The 17,757-nt window shown below is 43.6% G+C and overlaps 1 protein-coding gene across 1 annotated transcript; it reads left to right on the forward strand.

The window, feature by feature from the left end:
- The first annotated feature begins 12,675 nt into the window (after positions 1-12,675).
- On the forward strand, positions 12,676-16,054 carry LOC139580376 (oxidoreductase-like domain-containing protein 1). Its single transcript, XM_071408994.1, has 2 exons — positions 12,676-12,878; positions 14,999-16,054. Exons 1-2 carry the CDS (start codon positions 12,828-12,830, stop codon positions 15,419-15,421), a joined length of 474 nt encoding a protein of 157 aa, XP_071265095.1. The 5' UTR covers positions 12,676-12,827; the 3' UTR covers positions 15,422-16,054.
- Positions 16,055-17,757: the final 1,703 nt, after the last annotated feature.

Consider the following 17,757-nt stretch of genomic DNA (forward strand, 5'->3'; position numbering starts at 1 on the left):
ATTGTCAAGAGGAGTCTCCTACATATTGTAAAGAGGAGTCTCCTACATATTGTCAAGAGGACCCTCCTACATATTGTCAAGAGGCGTCTCCTACATATTGTGAAGAGGAGTCTCCTACATATTGTAAAGAGGAGTCTCCTACATATTGTAAAGAGGAGTCTCCTACATATTGTGAAGAGGAGTCTCCTACATATTGTCAAGAGGCGTCTCCTACATATTGTGAAGAGGAGTCTCCTACATATTGTAAAGAGGAGTCTCCTACATATTGTAAAGAGGACCCTCCTACATATTGTGAAGAGGAGTCTCCTACATATTGTCAAGAGGAGTCTCCTACATATTGTAAAGAGGAGTCTCCTACATATTGTAAAGAGGAGTCTCCTACATATTGTCAAGAGGACCCTCCTACATATTGTCAAGAGGAGTCTCCTACATATTGTGAAGAGGAGTCTCCTACATATTGTGAAGAGGAGTCTCCTACATATTGTAAAGCGGCGTCTCCTACATATTGTGAAGAGGAGTCTCCTACATATTGTGAAGAGGAGTCTCCTACATATTGTCAAGAGGCGTCTCCTACATATTGTGAAGAGGAGTCTCCTACATATTGTAAAGCGGAGTCTCCTACATATTGTGAAGAGGAGTCTCCTACATATTGTGAAGAGGAGTCTCCTACATATTGTGAAGAGGAGTCTCCTACATATTGTAAAGAGGAGTCTCCTACATATTGTAAAGAGGAGTCTCCTACATATTGTGAAGAGGAGTCTCCTACATATTGTAAAGAGGAGTCTCCCACATATTGTCAAGATGAGTCTCCTACATATTGTAAAGAGGAGTCTCCTACATATTGTAAAGAGGAGTCTCCTACATATTGTGAAGAGGAGTCTCCTACATATTGTAAAGATGAGTCTCCTACATATTGTAAAGCGGAGTCTCCTACATATTGTAAAGAGGAGGTAACTACTGGTCTGTAACTACTGGTCCGTAACTACTGGTCCGTAACTACTGGTCCGTAACTACTGGTCCGTAAATACTGGTCCATAGGTAACTACTGGTCCGTAGGTAACTACTGGTCCATAACTACTGGTCCATAGGTAACTACTGGTCCGTAGGTAACTACTGTTCTGTAACTACTGGTCCGTAACTACTGGTCCGTAGGTAACTACTGGTCTGTAACTACTGGTCCGTAACTACTGGTCCGTAACTACTGGTCCGTAGGTAACTACTGGTCCGTAGGTAACTACTGGTCCGTAACTACTGGTCCGTAAATACTGGTCCATAGGTAACTACTGGTCCGTAGGTAACTACTGGTCCATAACTACTGGTCTGTAACTACTGGTCTGTAACTATTGGTCCGTAGGTAACAACTGGTCCGTAAATACTGGTCCGTAGGTAACAACTGGTCCAAAGGTAACTACTGGTCCGTAACTACTGGTCCGTAGGTAAATACTGGTCCGTAGGTAACTACTGGTCCGTAACTACTGGTCCGTAGGTAAATACTGGTCCGTAGGTAACTACTGGTCCGTAACTACTGGTCCGTAGGTAACTATTGGTCCATAGGTAAATACTGGTCCGTAACTACTGGTCCGTAAATACTGGTCCGTAGGTAACAACTGGTCCGTAAATACTGGTCCGTAGGTAACAACTGGTCCAAAGGTAACTACTGGTCCGTAACTACTGGTCCGTAGGTAACTACGGGTCCATAACTACTGGTCCGTAGGTAACTACTGGTCCGTAGGTAACTACTGGTCCGTAGGTAACTACTGGTCCGTAGGTAAATACTGGTCCGTAGGTAAATACTGGACCGTAGGTTAATACTGGACCGTAGGTAACTACTGGTCCTGTCGACTGAGCTGAGAAATAGAACCACATAATGCCTTAGTGGTCAGTAATACCACGTCAGTGAAAAAAGCAACACCATTTCCGGATATGATTGTATTACTAGGAAGAAGAAGTGACTGTGTGGATTCTGGTCACTGAAGCCTTAGTATCGCTCACAACAACAGAAACAATATGCAAATGTCTGTCCCATGAAAGGTAAGGTGTCAGTCTACTGTATTACATCACAACTCACTGTACCACATGCAAAGGGATAAATGGCTTGCTAAACAACCTTTTGTCTATGTTAATGATATCCTCATTTGAATTCACAATCACTGGACACCACAGTGGACAACAAATTGAACTCAGACTTTGATTGAAAACATTTGCGAAATGAGCTCAAACACTGGGACACCATATCACACACCACATTGGACACACTTTGGATAAAAGCAGCTGCAAAATGACTTTAAATATGGTACATTTATTTGTAGCGTAGGTCTGCGTGAGAGAGAACATTAGCATTAGCCTCTGCAGAGCTTTGCCTGATAAACAGGAACATGTTCTCTCTCTGACTGACTGAGATGAGAGTAAGACAGGTACAACACACACACACACACACACACACACACACACACACACACACACACACACACACACACACACACACACACACACACACACACACACACACACACACACACACACACACACACACACACACACACTCTCTGGCAGTGCAAGGCCAGACTTCCTATCAAAGGCCCTCTGTCCCAGTGCAATAACAGTCCCTTCCAGGCCAGCCTCCCTTCAGCCAGCTTCAAGCCCACCTCTCGTCCACTGCCACAGGTCTAACGCTAGTGCCGAGGTTCCCTCAGCAAGCAAACTGAGAAACACCAGCAGCCAGGACAAACTCCAGCCATTGATGAGTGTGGTCACATCAGGAGCTAGCTGGCTAACACATTTCCGGAGCTTTTTGAACAGACAGACAGTCCTACCCTGCAACTTCAAACATGGGCATAATGGACTACAAACATGGGCATAATGGACTACAAACATGGGCATAATGGACTACAAACATGGGCATAATGGACTACAAACATGGGCATAATGAACTACAAACATAGGCATAATGGACTACAAACATGGGCATAATGGACTACAAACATGGGCATAATGTACTACAAACATGGGCATAATGGACTACAAACATGGGCATAATTGATCTATCAAATAAATCCAAGAAATAAACTAAATGGCACAATCTGGACATATAAATCACTTATTGCGAGAAATTGATTGTAGTGTTTCTGTTATTGTTTACTGAAGCTATAAGTCTCTCCCTGCTTTTCTTTGACATTCATTAACATTTAAAGTGGTGTTTGACAGATTCTCTTCCTGAACCTCAGCTACGTGGTTCAGGAAGCCTCTCATTTTGGACTCATGAACCTGTGCTGAACCTCTGTCATGTTTACCAATGGGCTTACATCCCTACCGCTAGCAGCTCCACTGGGCCCCTGCCCTGCCAGAGGCCCCTTCTAACTGACTGACAGCGTTGCCATGCAGCGTCACTATGCGGTCACCGGTCAGTAAGGTTATACAGTCCATAACAGGAGAAACGTAAGCTGCTTGCCAAATGGCATCCTATTCCCTACAGTATAGAGTGCACTATTTTTGAACAGAGCCCATTGGCCCATGAGCTACATCATAGGGAATAGGGTATCATTTTAGAATACACATTTACAGTGAGTTTTAGCCACTCTCAGTGCAAGTTACTACATCAATATGAGGATCGGTTTAGAATTCAGTTATGACCTAGATCAGGGGTGGGCATCTCCAGTCCTCGAGGGCCTGATTGGTGTCACACTTTTCCCCCATCCCTAGCAAACACAGCTGATTAAACTAATTGCATTCTGATCTGAACATCATGATTAGGTGATTATTGGAGTCAGGTGTGTTGGCTGGGGCTGGGGCAAAACTGTGACACCAATCAGGCCCTTGAGGACTGGAATTGCCCCCCCCCCCCCCCCCTGACCTAGAGGGAAGGTGACTCTCTCACTCAGGAATGATTTACCAGCAGTTTGCAAAAACTTACAACATCAATTTTTTATTTCACCTTTATTTATCCAGGTAGGCCGGTTGAGAACATGTTCTCATTTACAACTGCGACCAGGCCAAGATGAAGCACAAGCAGTGCGACACAAACAACAACACAGAGTTACACATAAACAAACATACAGTCAATAATACAGTAGAAAAAGTATATATACAGTGTGTGCAAATGAGGTAAGATAAGGGAGGTAAGGTAATAAATAGGCCATAGTGGCGAAATAATTACAATTTAGCAATTAAACACTGGAGTGATAGATGTGCAGAAGATGAATGTGCAAGTAGAGATACTGGGGTGCAAAGGAGCAAAAAATAAATAACAATATGGGGATGAGGTAGTTGGATGGGCTATTTACAGATGGGCTATGTACAGGTGCAGTGATCTGTGAGCTGCTCTGACAGCTGGTGCTTAAAATTAGAGAGGGAGATATGAGTCTCCAGCTTCAGTGATTTTTGCAATTCGTTCCAGTCATTGGCAGCAGAGAACTGGAAGGAAAGGCGGCCTAAGGAAGAATTGGCTTTGGGGATGACCAGTGAAATTGAAATATACCTGCTGGAGCGCGTGCTGCGAGTGGGTGTTGCTATGGTGACCAGTGAGCTGAGATAAGGCGAGGCCTTACCTAGCAAAGACTTATAGATGACCTGGAGCCAGTGGTCAAAGCAAACAGAGACCTGTTGAGTATTGCAGCGGTCTAAGGCACTGCATCTCAGTGCTTGAAGCGTCACTACAGACACCTTGGTTCGATTCCAGGCTGTATCACAACCGGCCGTGATTGGGAGTCCCATAGGGCGGCGCACAATTAGCGCAGCGTTGTCCGAGTTTGGCCGGGGTAGGCAGTCATTGTAAATAAGAATTTGTTCATAATTGACTTGCCTAGTTAAAATAAAGGTTAAATAAATTCAATTCAATTAAATACAGTACAGACTCGCCTCACAACTACAGTCATATCAGAGCCCTGTTGTATACTGCAAACAACTCTATATGGCTGTTTCTGTGTATATCTACGTGGCATTATGTATTGTGTTGATTGTATGGTAGGGTTATGCCAATGGCACTCCATTCATTGTATCAGTAAACATTAGCACTGTGAGGAACAGTTAATTCCCTGAGGAAACATTAGCAGCATTAGCAGCAGTTAATTCACTGAGGAAACCATAGCAACATTAGCAGCAGTTCATTCACTGAGGAAACCATAGCAACATTAGCAGCAGTTCATTCACTGAGGAAACCATAGCAACATTAGCAGCAGTTCATTCACTGAGGAAACCATAGCAACATTAGCAACAGTTAATTCACTGAGGAAACCATAGCAACATTAGCAACAGTTAATTCACTGAGGAAACCATAGCAACATTAGCAGCAGTTCATTCACTGAGGAAACCATAGCAACATTAGCAACAGTTAATTCACTGAGGAAACCATAGCAACATTAGCAACAGTTAATTCACTGAGGAAACCATAGCAACATTAGCAGCAGTTCATTCACTGAGGAAACCATAGCAACATTAGCAACAGTTAATTCACTGAGGAAACCATAGCAACATTAGCAACAGGTAATTCACTGAGGAAACCATAGCAACATTAGCAACTGTGATACTGATTGAGTAATTCGGTATAGATGACAGTGAAGGCAAATGTTTGACATGAGTAAAAATAGAGAGCAAAAAAACATGGTCTATTTTTCATTCATCTCTGAACCCAGAACCAAATCTCATGTGTGAGGCTACTTTTTCCTAAGTGAACTCTTGATTATCCACCGGATGCTTTTCCACATAGATATTCTGGGGAATAGAACACCTATCACTGAGGGTTACTTGGCTGGCTACTACCTATCACTGAGGGTTACTTGGCTGTCTACTACCTATCCCTGAGGGTTACTTGGTTGTCTACTACCTATCCCTGAGGGTTACTTGGCTGTCTACTACCTATCCCTGAGGGTTACTTGGTTGTCTACTACCTATCCCTGCGGGTTACTTGGCTGTCTACTACCTATCCCTGAGGGTTACTTGGCTGTCTACTACCTATCACTGAGGGTTACTTGGCTCTATACTACCTATCCCTGAGGGTTACTTGGCTCTATACTACCTATCCCTGAGGGTTACTTGGATGTCTACTACCTATCCCTGAGGGTTACTTGGCTCTATACTACCTATCCCTGAGGGTTACTTGGCTGTCTACTACCTATCCCTGAGGGTTACTTGGCTGTCTACTACCTATCCCTGAGGGTTACTTGGCTCTATACTACCTATCCCTGAGGGTTACTTGGCTGTCTACTACCTATCCCTGAGGGTTACTTGGCTCTATACTACCTATCCCTGAGGGTTACTTGGCTGTCTACTATCTATCCCTGAGGGTTACTTGGCTCTATACTACCTATCCCTGAGGGTTACTTGGCTGTCTACTACCTATCACTGAGGGTTACTTGGTTGTCTACTACCTATCCCTGAGGGTTACTTGGCTGTCTACTACCTATCCCTGAGGGTTACTTGGCTGTCTACTACCTATCACTGAGGGTTACTTGGCTGTCTACTACCTATCCCTGAGGGTTACTTGGTTGTCTACTATCTATCCCTGAGGGTTACTTGGCTGTCTACTACCTATCCCTGATTGTTACTTGGCTGTCTACTACCTATCCCTGAGGGTTACTTGGCTGTCTACTACCTATCACTGAGGGTTACTTGGCTCTATACTACCTATCCCTGAGGGTTACTTGGCTCTATACTACCTATCACTGAGGGTTACTTGGCTGTCTACTACCTATCCCTGAGGGTTACTTGGCTCTATACTACCTATCACTGAGGGTTACTTGGCTGTCTACTACCTATCCCTGAGGGTTACTTGGCTGGCTACTACCTATCCCTGAGGGTTACTTGGCTGTCTACTACCTATCCCTGAGGGTTACTTGGCTGTCTACTACCTATCACTGAGGGTTACTTGGCTGTCTACTACCTATCCTTGAGGGTTACTTGGCTCTATACTACCTATCACTGAGGGTTACTTGGCTGGCTACTACCTATCCCTGAGGGTTACTTGGCTCTCTACCACTTAGGGTTGTCTCTCTACTCATGTGCTTAATTGGAGTGTTCTGATGACTCCCTCCTTTGTTTACCTCATCTGCTCTGGGCCCTACCTCCCTGTGGAGAAGGACATTGTTGTTTCAGGTCATCACCGCCACAGTCATTATCATGACAGACAACAGCTTCACACTACTGATATACAACTGTGGGGTGATAACCACAGAGTTATACCATATCAACATATCTATGGCATGGTCTTGAGGCATCAGATGAATATAGTCGAAAAATCCAAAAGGCGGCGCTAGATGCAAAAAAAATATGTTTTTGATGCACTTATATGAATAAATACGTCCAACTACAGTAGGAACAGACATGCTCAAAAATAACCTCCCAGGACAGGTCTGTGTCCTCCTCTTCCCCTAATTCTGTCTACCCTCCCTCTGCGTTCTCTTCACACTGTGGCCTGTGGCCATCCGGATTCCTGTCAGGTGAGGAGTCTGGGGTGTCACTAAGATGTCATTTTGGATCCGTAGCGGTGGCTGCTGGACTGCCAGAGGAGATGAACAGTCTGGTCTTTGTGTGTTTGGGACAGAGCTGGTCCTGTGAGAGAGGAGCGTCAGAGGAAGGCAGGGCCAGCGAAGATATTCTACTGACTGCAGGACCACAACAGCCCCCTGTCCTGCGGACAACCACAGTGTCATCCCCTGAACAGATAATCTCGTAACCCAAAACCTTAGATGTTCAGCTTGTAGGCTACATCCTTTCAAAGCATCAACCAATGCCAATAGAAAGAGTCAGGTGATCTGAAGAGTCAGGTGATCTGAAGAGTCAGGTGATCTGAAGAGTCAGGTGAACTGAAGAGTCAGGTGATCTGAAGAGTCAGGTGATCTGAAGAGTCCGGTGATCTGAAGAGTCAGGTGATCTGAAGAGTCAGGTGATCTGAAGAGTCCGGTGATCTGAAGAGTCAGGTGATCTGAAGAGTCGGGTGATCTGAAGAGTCGGGTGATCTGAAGAGTCAGGTGATCTGAAGAGTCAGGTGAACTGAAGAGTCAGGTGATCTGAAGAGTCAGTTGATCTGAAGAGTCGGGTGATCTGAAGAGTCGGGTGATCTGAAGAGTCGGGTGATCTGAAGAGTCGGGTGATCTGAAGAGTCGGGTGATCTGAAGAGACGGGTGATCTGAAGAGTCGGGTGATCTGAAGAGTCGGGTGATCTGAAGAGTCAGGTGAACTGAAGAGTCAGGTGATCTGAAGAGTCAGGTAATCTGAAGAGTCAGGTGATCTGGAGAGTCAGGTGATCTGGAGAGTCAGGTGAACTGAAGAGTCAGGTGATCTGAAGAGTCGGGTGATCTGAAGAGTCGGGTGATCTGAAGAGACGGGTGATCTGAAGAGTCGGGTGATCTGAAGAGTCGGGTGATCTGAAGAGTCAGGTGAACTGAAGAGTCAGGTGATCTGAAGAGTCAGGTAATCTGAAGAGGTGTCACTAAGACACCAAAAGGAAATTGTCAGAAAGGCTGCCAGCCAGGCCCATTGTGTGGCCCACAGTCAGAAGGCTTCAAACACAGGGACAGCTAAAGGTCTTTATCCTGTAACTTGTAGCCACATGTGTAACATGATGGTCATGTGTATTGTAACAGACATATTTTTTTTCTTCGTTAAAGTCCTCTTCTAAATTTTTCTCGTGTTCCCATGCATATGTCTCGGCCAGTCTGACCCACATTCTGAGCGGAGAGCCTTAAGGAAATACCTGCCTGAGGTAAACTGAAGTTCCTTGGTTTCCAAGGGAACAGGTGTGGAGAGAAACTCTATCCAGCTGGGTGGAGGGTGGGGGCTGACTGCCTCAGATACAAACGCTATGGCAGTGTGAGAGAACGAGTAGCCTTCTCCTCCCCCTTTTACTAGAGACATATCTGGCATACTTACAGGGTTTATCTCTCTGTCTCTCTCTCTCTCTCTCTGGACAGCACTTCACTGGCCTATGTCTGCTCACTTGAAAGTTATGGCTCTTTAAACACAGATATGTCATGGGTTACTCTGTCCCAGAACCTGATCCTTTGTATCCAAATATAAATACTTTCATTACTAAGTTGACAGATTGTGTCAGATGTAGCAATCAAAAGGAAATGGCTACCCCATCTCTGTTATTGTGCAACAGGTGGAGAGTTGTGGAACGCAACGGCGTTACCATTCAGGTTGACCAGCCCATGATAAGTAACCTATCCTCCCTGTCGAGCCCATGATAAAGAACAACGTGAGGCGCCACCTCTAACTGATAAACCTAAATGACAGACCCCACCTGACAACAGAGACCTGTCCGTACATTCCAGAGACATTGTGACTGTTCTACACTACTACCAATAACACTAAAGGGTCAGTCCGCAGTCCATTTGTTATCTTCCACAGTCTGACAAGTGACTTCATCGTGTGTTGACATTGACACTGTTACCGTCCCAGGATACATTTGAGTACCTTTTAACCTGTGGAATGAATCAGGATAGAACATGTGAATCACAGACAGCCTCTCCCGTGATGAGTGGCTCCATCATGTCTCAAGACCTTTCCCAGGTAGGTGACACACCTGTAGGTGACACATATATAGGTGTAGGTGACCCACCTGTAGGTGACACACCTGTAGGTCCCCTGGTATCTCAGATAAAGGCCCAGTCAGGCATCTGACTAGAGTGCTACAGAGTCTCCATGGAAGTGGCTTGCAAACATTAAGGCCCATAGGGATCCCCCCCCCTCCCACACACACACACACAACACTACTAACATACTTCGTCATGCATCGTCGAAGTGGTCAAATAGAGTAAGAAAGCATGGGCTGTGGCCACAGGCCTGCCTACTCTCACAGAGAATAAACACATCAAAGAAACAGATTATCACACATGAACATAAATGAGCGACCGAATCTGAACCAGTAACACTCTAACGCTCTTAATAAAATGTATAAGATTAGCCAATCAGCGAACTCCTCTCAGGGAGTTACAAAAGAATGACCTTTTGACCTTGTCTCAAATGTCCTCCTATTACCCACACAGCATAGCCACGGGTAGTAGTTGGGTGGTGGGGGGGGGTGTGTGTGTGTGTGTGTGTGTGTGTGTGTGTGTGTGTGTGTGTGTGTGTGTGTGTGTGTGTGTGTGTGTGTGTGTGTGTGTGTGTGTGTGTGTGTGTGTTTGAGTGAGAGAGTGAGAGTGAGAGTGAGAGAGAGAGAGAGAGAGAGAGAGAGAGAGAGAGAGAGAGAGAGAGAGAGAGAGTGAGAGAGAGAGAGAGAGAGAGAGAGAGAGAGAGAGAGAGAGAGAGAGAGAGAGAGAGAGAGAGAGAGAGGGAGAGGGAGAGAGAGAGAGAGAGAGAGAGAGAGAGAGAGAGAGAGAGAGAGAGAGAGAGAGAGAGAGAGAGAGAGAGAGAGAGAGAGAGAGAGAGAGAGAGAGAGAGAGAGAATGGGAGTTTTAACATTAGTTAAATGTGAGCCTTCAGTCCCATGCAATGGATATGCAGGGTCAGAGGCTTCAATAAGTTTCACGTGACAACATGCCCCGAAATCATGACAAATTCCCCCTGCCCATAGCCTGGGGAAGTAGTTTGGGAGTGTGGGAGCTGTGATTTTTTTTCTCCAACAGGGGGCTGGACAAATGTCTATGTCCACAATGGCCATTAATACAGGACTAGTAAAGGCCCTGTTCACTACTTTTGTGAAAAAATATTTTTTTTCAAGATTTTTACATTTATTGAATATAATTATTTTTTTAATCTGATTTTTCATAGGGGGTGCTGCAGCACCCTCAGGACCCCTACTTCCTACGGCAAGGTCACATAATGCAATACTCTTGACCTGGGCCCATTAAGGAAGTAGTATGACATTTGGGATGCAACCTATGAGTAACGAAGAGTCTTGGGATTATTTCAGCAAGCATAGAAGGCTACAGACACTATGAAGAAATAACAGACATATCACTTTTGTGCAGAGACCCTGAAAATATTTACTTCAGTCATGTCACACAGAGGTAATACCGGTCTACAGACCTCTCGGCGTGTGGCACAAATGTGCTTATGTTTGCCAACCATCCTTATCTCAGCTCACTGGTCACCATAGCAGCACCCACCCGTAGCACGCTCTCCAGCAGGTATAGCTCACTGGTTACCGCCAAACCCAATTCTTCCTTTGGCCGCCTTTCCTTCCAGTTCTCTGCTGCCAATGACTGGAACGAACTGCAAAAATCACTGAAGCTGAAGACTCATATCTCCTTCACTAGCTTTAAGCACCAACTGTCAGAGCAGCTCACAGATCACTGCACCTGTACATAGCCCATCTGTAAATAGCCCATCTAACTACCTCATCCCCATACTGTATTTATTTATTTATCTTGCTCCTTTGCACCCCAGTATCTCTACTTGCACATTCATCTTCTGCACATCTACCATTCCAGTGTTTAATTGCTATATTGTAATTACTTCGCCACCATGGCCTATTTATTGCCTTATCTCCCTTATCCTACCTCATTTGCACATGCTGTATATAGACTTTTTCTACTGTATTATTGACTGTATGTTTGTTTATTTCATGTGTAACTCTGTGTTGTTGTACAGTATGTGTCAAACTGCTTTGCTTTATCTTGGCCTGGTTGCAGTTGCAAATGAGAACTTGTTCTCAACTAGCCTACCTGGTTAAATAAAGGTGAATTTTTTTGTTTGTTACTATATGCTGTAGTAGGTTAGGCTGTATGGAGAAATACCTGAACGTATTGTAGTATTTAGACTGGCTATACAGTGAGAGAGAATCCTGTTGGTGTAATATTGACTTCCATGATTCACGGTCACACACAGAGGTAGGCTAGTATTCTAATGCCAACAGACCCCTGGACAAGATGTACAATTGTGCTGCATATGTTTGCCAACCATTGTAACGCAGTCAAAGGAAAGTATTTTCTTTTGGAGGTGTGAGTAATTGCAAGGAAGTGAATCAGTGAAGGGCTGGCATCCGGATATTAGTTTGTTGGCATACTTTAGAACAGAGGAGACTTGTTGGTGTGCTGCTACAAAATGTAATACTTGAATAACAACATCCCAGTGAGCACGAGACAGAAAAATATGTATTTTACTCAGAAATACATATTTTCAACGGCTTTTGCCCAAAGGGATAGCCCTCTACATAAAGCATTATATATGACTCGAACTGAAACTAGTTTTACAAAGCTAAACCATAGAGCTCCCCTATAATATGATGTTCTAATTATTTTAATCTAACACTCAAAAGTGGAATCAAATGATGTCATGGCGAAATGTGTTAAGACTCTTTTCTCATGCACTAATGAGAGAATCCTGACAGAGCAGATGCATAGCTCTTCAACTCTCTAAGCAGGTAGTCCTTGGCAACAAGATGTCCATCGGGTAATACTCACACCCTCCATCCATCCTCAGCTTGATGTAGTAGTGATGAAGCACAAGTCTCTTTTTTGTTGGAAGTACAAATGTATTGATGTAGCCTACAGCCAGCAGGGCATATAAAAATGTATCTAACATCTTCAATACAAATCTGTTGAAATATCCGTTGTTTATAAATGTACCATTAAGCTGTACATTCGTTTGCTACGTTTTTCTTGACAAAATCAGACACTGAGGGACGTTTTAACTGAATGATATGCTTTAATGACATCTGCTGGACACAGGTTGACAATGCAGTCATGAACATCAGCCCGCACTATGTTTCCTTTCAGCCAATCAGCAACCTTGCTTACAGCCACTGACGGTCATAGTTCATTCCAACATGGCGGAATTTCAAGGCCAAGATAGCCAAGTAGCTGAAACACTTGGGGGGAAATAGATTTGTGGATTGTACTCTACATAGGAAATTAAGTCTTCAGATATGTAGCATCATATACATCAGAAAGATGTTTCGTTTGAGAGGAAATATCATGGGATCATCGTTGTCTTTACAGAAGGTTGGTTATCAACAGAAGCATTGTCCCTTGGTCATGATTCTCAGTACCATTATCGTTATACATTAGTCATTCGACGAAGGCGTCTTCTGTAAGGGATAGTTGTGTTAAATTGATTGATTTTACATTGATACAGACCGTTAACCGGGTTAGTGTTCCCCACACGACTATATCTCCATGTTATAGCGTTTGTTTACGGAAAACCGATGACTACTTGTGCTAATCAACTATCTGTATATCCTAACACCTGTAAACGGAAGATGTGTTGTTACTGAAAAATACTGCTAAAACTGGTTAAAAAGGTGTAGAGTAAGTGTGCATTTTGTATTTATGAAATGATTTTGATGTGATATGAAAGTCGAGGACTTGTGTTTCTAGAACCGTAGCGCAATTGCGAATCGATTCACGTTTAGATGGACTATTTGGCTGTTTTGTCCAATATTGGACTAAAGGTACATACCATTACTCCTTATAGTTCACGGAAATTGGCTACGTGTTCTGTTTACGGGCGAATTGACCCTGGAAGCCAAAACAGCCAAATACTCCATCTAAACGCATGTTGATTCTCGATTGCGATACGGTTCTAGAAACATAAATCCTCTACTTTCATATCACATCAAAATAAGAGGCAGATGAGCATAGTTCCCGAAGGGGGAAATGGAGTCCCTAGATAAAGCAAATACACTATGGGTGTCAGGGATGGCGCGACAGTATAATCATAAGGAGACGTGTACTTGGAAAACAGAGAGGGAGAAGAGGTGTAAGAGAGTGAGGGAAGAAGAGGGTGAGCTTGAGTCGGATAAAAATGGTGGGGGGAAAAAAAGGGGAGATGGTTTGTCAAAGAAGAATGGTATAAAGTGTAAGCAGAGTGAGCTGAAGACACAGGAGGAGAAATGGAAGTGAATGAGGGTGAAGCATCGGAGGTGGTAGGTGCGGTAAAGTCATCGGAGACCGAGGTATGCACAGTAAAGTTATCGGAGACCGAGGTATGCACCGAGGATCAGGATGAAGAAGAGTCTGTGACAGTAGGTGTGAAGTTTATGGAAAAAGTGGACTCTTGTCTTTTGGCTGATCCATTTGTGGTTTCAAGGTGGGTGAAAAACGAGTGTCATGTGGAATCAGGGAGGGTAACTAAAAGTGGTCTAGTGATAATCATTTGCTTCAGTTGGGCAGAGGAAGAATGCGCTCGAAGTAAAACAAATGGGGGCAAGAAAAGTGAACTGTTTCGTTCTCAAGAAAAGGGCACCAATGAAAGGAGTGATAACTGGGATAGCAGTAGATATAAATGTTGACCAGCTGAGGGCAAATTTTCCCGGTGTATGTGATACTCGTCGTTTGATGCGACGCAGACAGTGGGGAAACAGAAGAGTCGTCTGTTCTTTTGAGTTTTGAAGTTGAGTCTTTGCCCGGCAGAGTGAAGTTAGGATATATAAGTTATCCTGTACGAGCCGAATACATTACGATGTTACAGGTGTCAAGCTTATGGACATGTGGCAGCAGTGGGTAGGAGAGAGGGTCCAAGGTGTGAGAAATGTGCATGAGACAAAGGGATGTGTAGTATTGGGGAAAGTAGTGGAATGTGTTAATTGTAGGGATGCCCATGGAGCTGGGGATCAGAAATGTCACTTGTGAGAGAGGAAGGTTGAGGTTTAGCACAGGTAATTAGTACAGGTAGTCAACTGTCTTCTGTCTGTTTTCCGTGAACTCGCTGTAACATGGAGGTATGGCCATGTGGCAAGACTTACCCTATAAAGATGAGTATCAATTTAACATTTCACTTTTTTGTACATTTATTTCTTGCTGATATGAAAGATAAGTTCCTTATGCTTCCAAAACCGTGATGGGTGTTTATGTTCAGACCGAGTGTCGGGGCTCATAAGAAAACTCCCCCATACAGAAGAGGCCTTCATCCAATGACTCTTATATGTAATATAAAGGAACTGAAAGTCATGATCAAGGGATAGCTAGCTACTAGCTCTCATTCCCCAAGCCTACACTCCTTAACAGTACATTTTTTTAACTAGCTAGCTAACTACCTACCACACCATCCCGTTTCTCACCCTTCTCTTTCATTATCACATGATGGTGATGAAATTAGGCAATATGATTTGTATTTCTACCAGCTGTGTGTCCTGTACCTGGGAGGGCGGATCTCTCAACAGTTTCAACTGCCGTGGGTAAAACCTTACCTCAGACTAGGAACTATCCGTAGAGTCACAACTGAAGTTGGATCAACCACTCCAACTCCTCCTACTCTGAATACCTCAGCCACCACAGACAGTAGCCCTGAGTCTAGCTCTGACCACTGTAGCTCTGACCCCCCTCCTGCCAAGGCCGTTGGCCCTCCACTCACCCCCACCCACTGTTGTATGAGCGGTTGCCATAACTGTGTGTGGATTGAACACGCAGAGCAGCTCCTAGAGTACTACCGTAACGGAGAGTTTGGGAAAGAGAGTGCCCTGGCTGCTATTGAGGAGAACGTATCAGATGAGAACCTTAAAGCCTTCCTGAAGATGGAGATCAGGATGATGATGAAGAAGGAGTAGACTCTTTTTTTGTGTGTGTGTGTGTCTGTGCAGAGAGGGAATGGGGACATTGAGGGCCTTTTGACACTGTATGCACTTTAAAACCACTCCCTCAGATTTGAATACTGGTATGCAGTTTATCATACATGTCTATCAAACTGTCATTTCACTTAGTCATGGACATTTCAACTAGTTTTTGTCATCGCATAATCTTGCATATTCTAACCTAATCTATAGTATTTTACATGTGTATGTCATGTATGATTTATAATTTCATTCATGCATAAATATAGCCTAGTGCCGTAGAAGCCTACTTTGTTGAGGCATTCAATAATTGTAGGCCTAATGGTTTAAATGTTCACATAATCACAATACATTTGATGTTTAATTTATTTATGCCGTCTGACAGTGTGTTAGTTTCTGCTATGCTGTGACAAATGAAGCTGAAAAATAAGTTTCCCTGACGCTTGAAATAGAATACACACAGTTATGTTTGATGGATTTAAACATTTTTAGGTGTATGGATTGATTTGATTTTATTTCAGTTGGTGGTGGATGAGTTGTTGTTAATTATTATTTAAATATAAATTGTAAGTGTAGGTTGATGATGACAAACATTTGTTTTGAAATAAATCTTGTACTTGTGTGACTGAATGAACTCTCATTTTCTTTGACCATTTTGACTCTGATATGATATTAACCACTGTAGGGTGGTCTAGTTCAATAGTACAGAGTTATCATCTGTTGAATAAAAAATACTTTTTGACACCTCTGACATTCACGTTTTGTTTCCATGTGAGAATAAATGCACAGGAAAGGGGCATTGGGGACATGTAGCATTGTGACATGGGCACTTGGCAGTAAGGGACATTATGACATGTGGCATTGTGACATGGGCACTTAGCGGGAAGGGGCATTGTGACGTAGCATTATGACTTGTAGCATTGTGACATGGGCTCTTGGCAGTACGGGCATTATGACATGTGGCATTGTGACGTAACATTATGACATGTAGCATTGTGACATGGACACTTGGCATTATGACATGTGGCACTGTGACGTAGCATTATGACATGTAGCATTGTGACATGGGCACTTGGCAGTACGGGCATTATGACATGTGGCATTGTGACGTAGCATTATGACATGTAGCATTGTGACATGGGCACTTGGCATTATGACATGTGGCATTGTGACGTAGCATTATGACATGTAGCATTGTGACATGGGCACTTGGCATTATGACATGTGGCACTGTGACGTAGCATTATGACATGTAGCATTGTGACATGGGCACTTGGCAGTAAACAACATTACAACCAGCATAATCTTTCATTTTTTCCATGACATCATAGCCAACTGGCTTGATCACCCTAAAGAATATCTTATAATGTATAATCCCCCCAAATAACCCAGATCAAACAATAAGCGTTCTCAGAAAAAGCTTTAGAAAGATGCCAGAGTTTCCGACTTGGATGACTCTTTCAAAACAATTTTTCCCAGTCGGAGCTCGTTTTTGTTAAGAGTTTCCAGTTGTCTTTATTACATTTTACATTTTAGTCATTTAGCAGACGCTCTTATCCAGAGCGACTTTCAAATTGGAAAGTTCATACATATTCATCCTGGTCCCCCCGTGGGAATTGAACCCACAACCCTGGTATTGCAAGCGCCATGCTCTACCAACTGAGCCACACGGGACCTTGATCGCACTGAAGTCGGAAACCAGAGATTTCTGATTTTACAGTTGTGAATGTGGCAGCACTCTACACTGCTGGACAACTACTGATTGACTACAGCTCAGATGAATGAAGTCAACTCAGTGGTGTTTGGTGAGATCGATACCTGGGAGTTTACAATGCTATACACTCTGAAATCATTATGTATCCTTTCCATGTCACTTAACCTATGCCTTGTCTAGCAAACATAATGTTTAGCCACCCCATGTAATATTCATCTAGTCTATTGTATTTATTTTACAGAAATGGTATTCACTTCAAAAATAGGATTGTAGTACAATACATGTAATGGGCTACGGACAACATGAAACTAAATATCTCAGGTCAGAAAGAACAATAGTCAATGCCATAGGCCTACTATTTTTGGGCTCTGATGAATATCACATGCTGACATGGTATTGATGCAGAGGAGATGGTATTGATGCAGAGGAGATGGTATTGATGCAGAGGAGATGGTATTGATGCAGAGGAGATGGTTTTGATGCAGAGGAGATGGTTTTGATGCAGAGGAGATGGTATTGATGCAGAGGAGATGGTTTTGATGCAGAGGAGATGGTATTGATGCAGAGGAGATGGTATTGATGCAGAGGAGATGGTATTGATGCAGAGGAGATGGTTTTG

Source organism: Salvelinus alpinus, chromosome 7, assembly GCF_045679555.1.
Source record: "Salvelinus alpinus chromosome 7, SLU_Salpinus.1, whole genome shotgun sequence".
NCBI classification, from domain to species: domain Eukaryota; kingdom Metazoa; phylum Chordata; class Actinopteri; order Salmoniformes; family Salmonidae; genus Salvelinus; species Salvelinus alpinus.

Excerpts from the sequence above, each read along its gene's own strand:
- LOC139580376 (XM_071408994.1), top strand. The coding sequence starts at position 12,828 with ATGTTTCGTTTGAGAGGAAATATCATGGGATCATCGTTGTCTTTACAG. Across the intron at positions 12,879-14,998 it reads CATCGTTGTCTTTACAGAAG|CTGTGTGTCCTGTACCTGGG; the intron begins GTTGGTTATCAA and ends TATTTCTACCAG.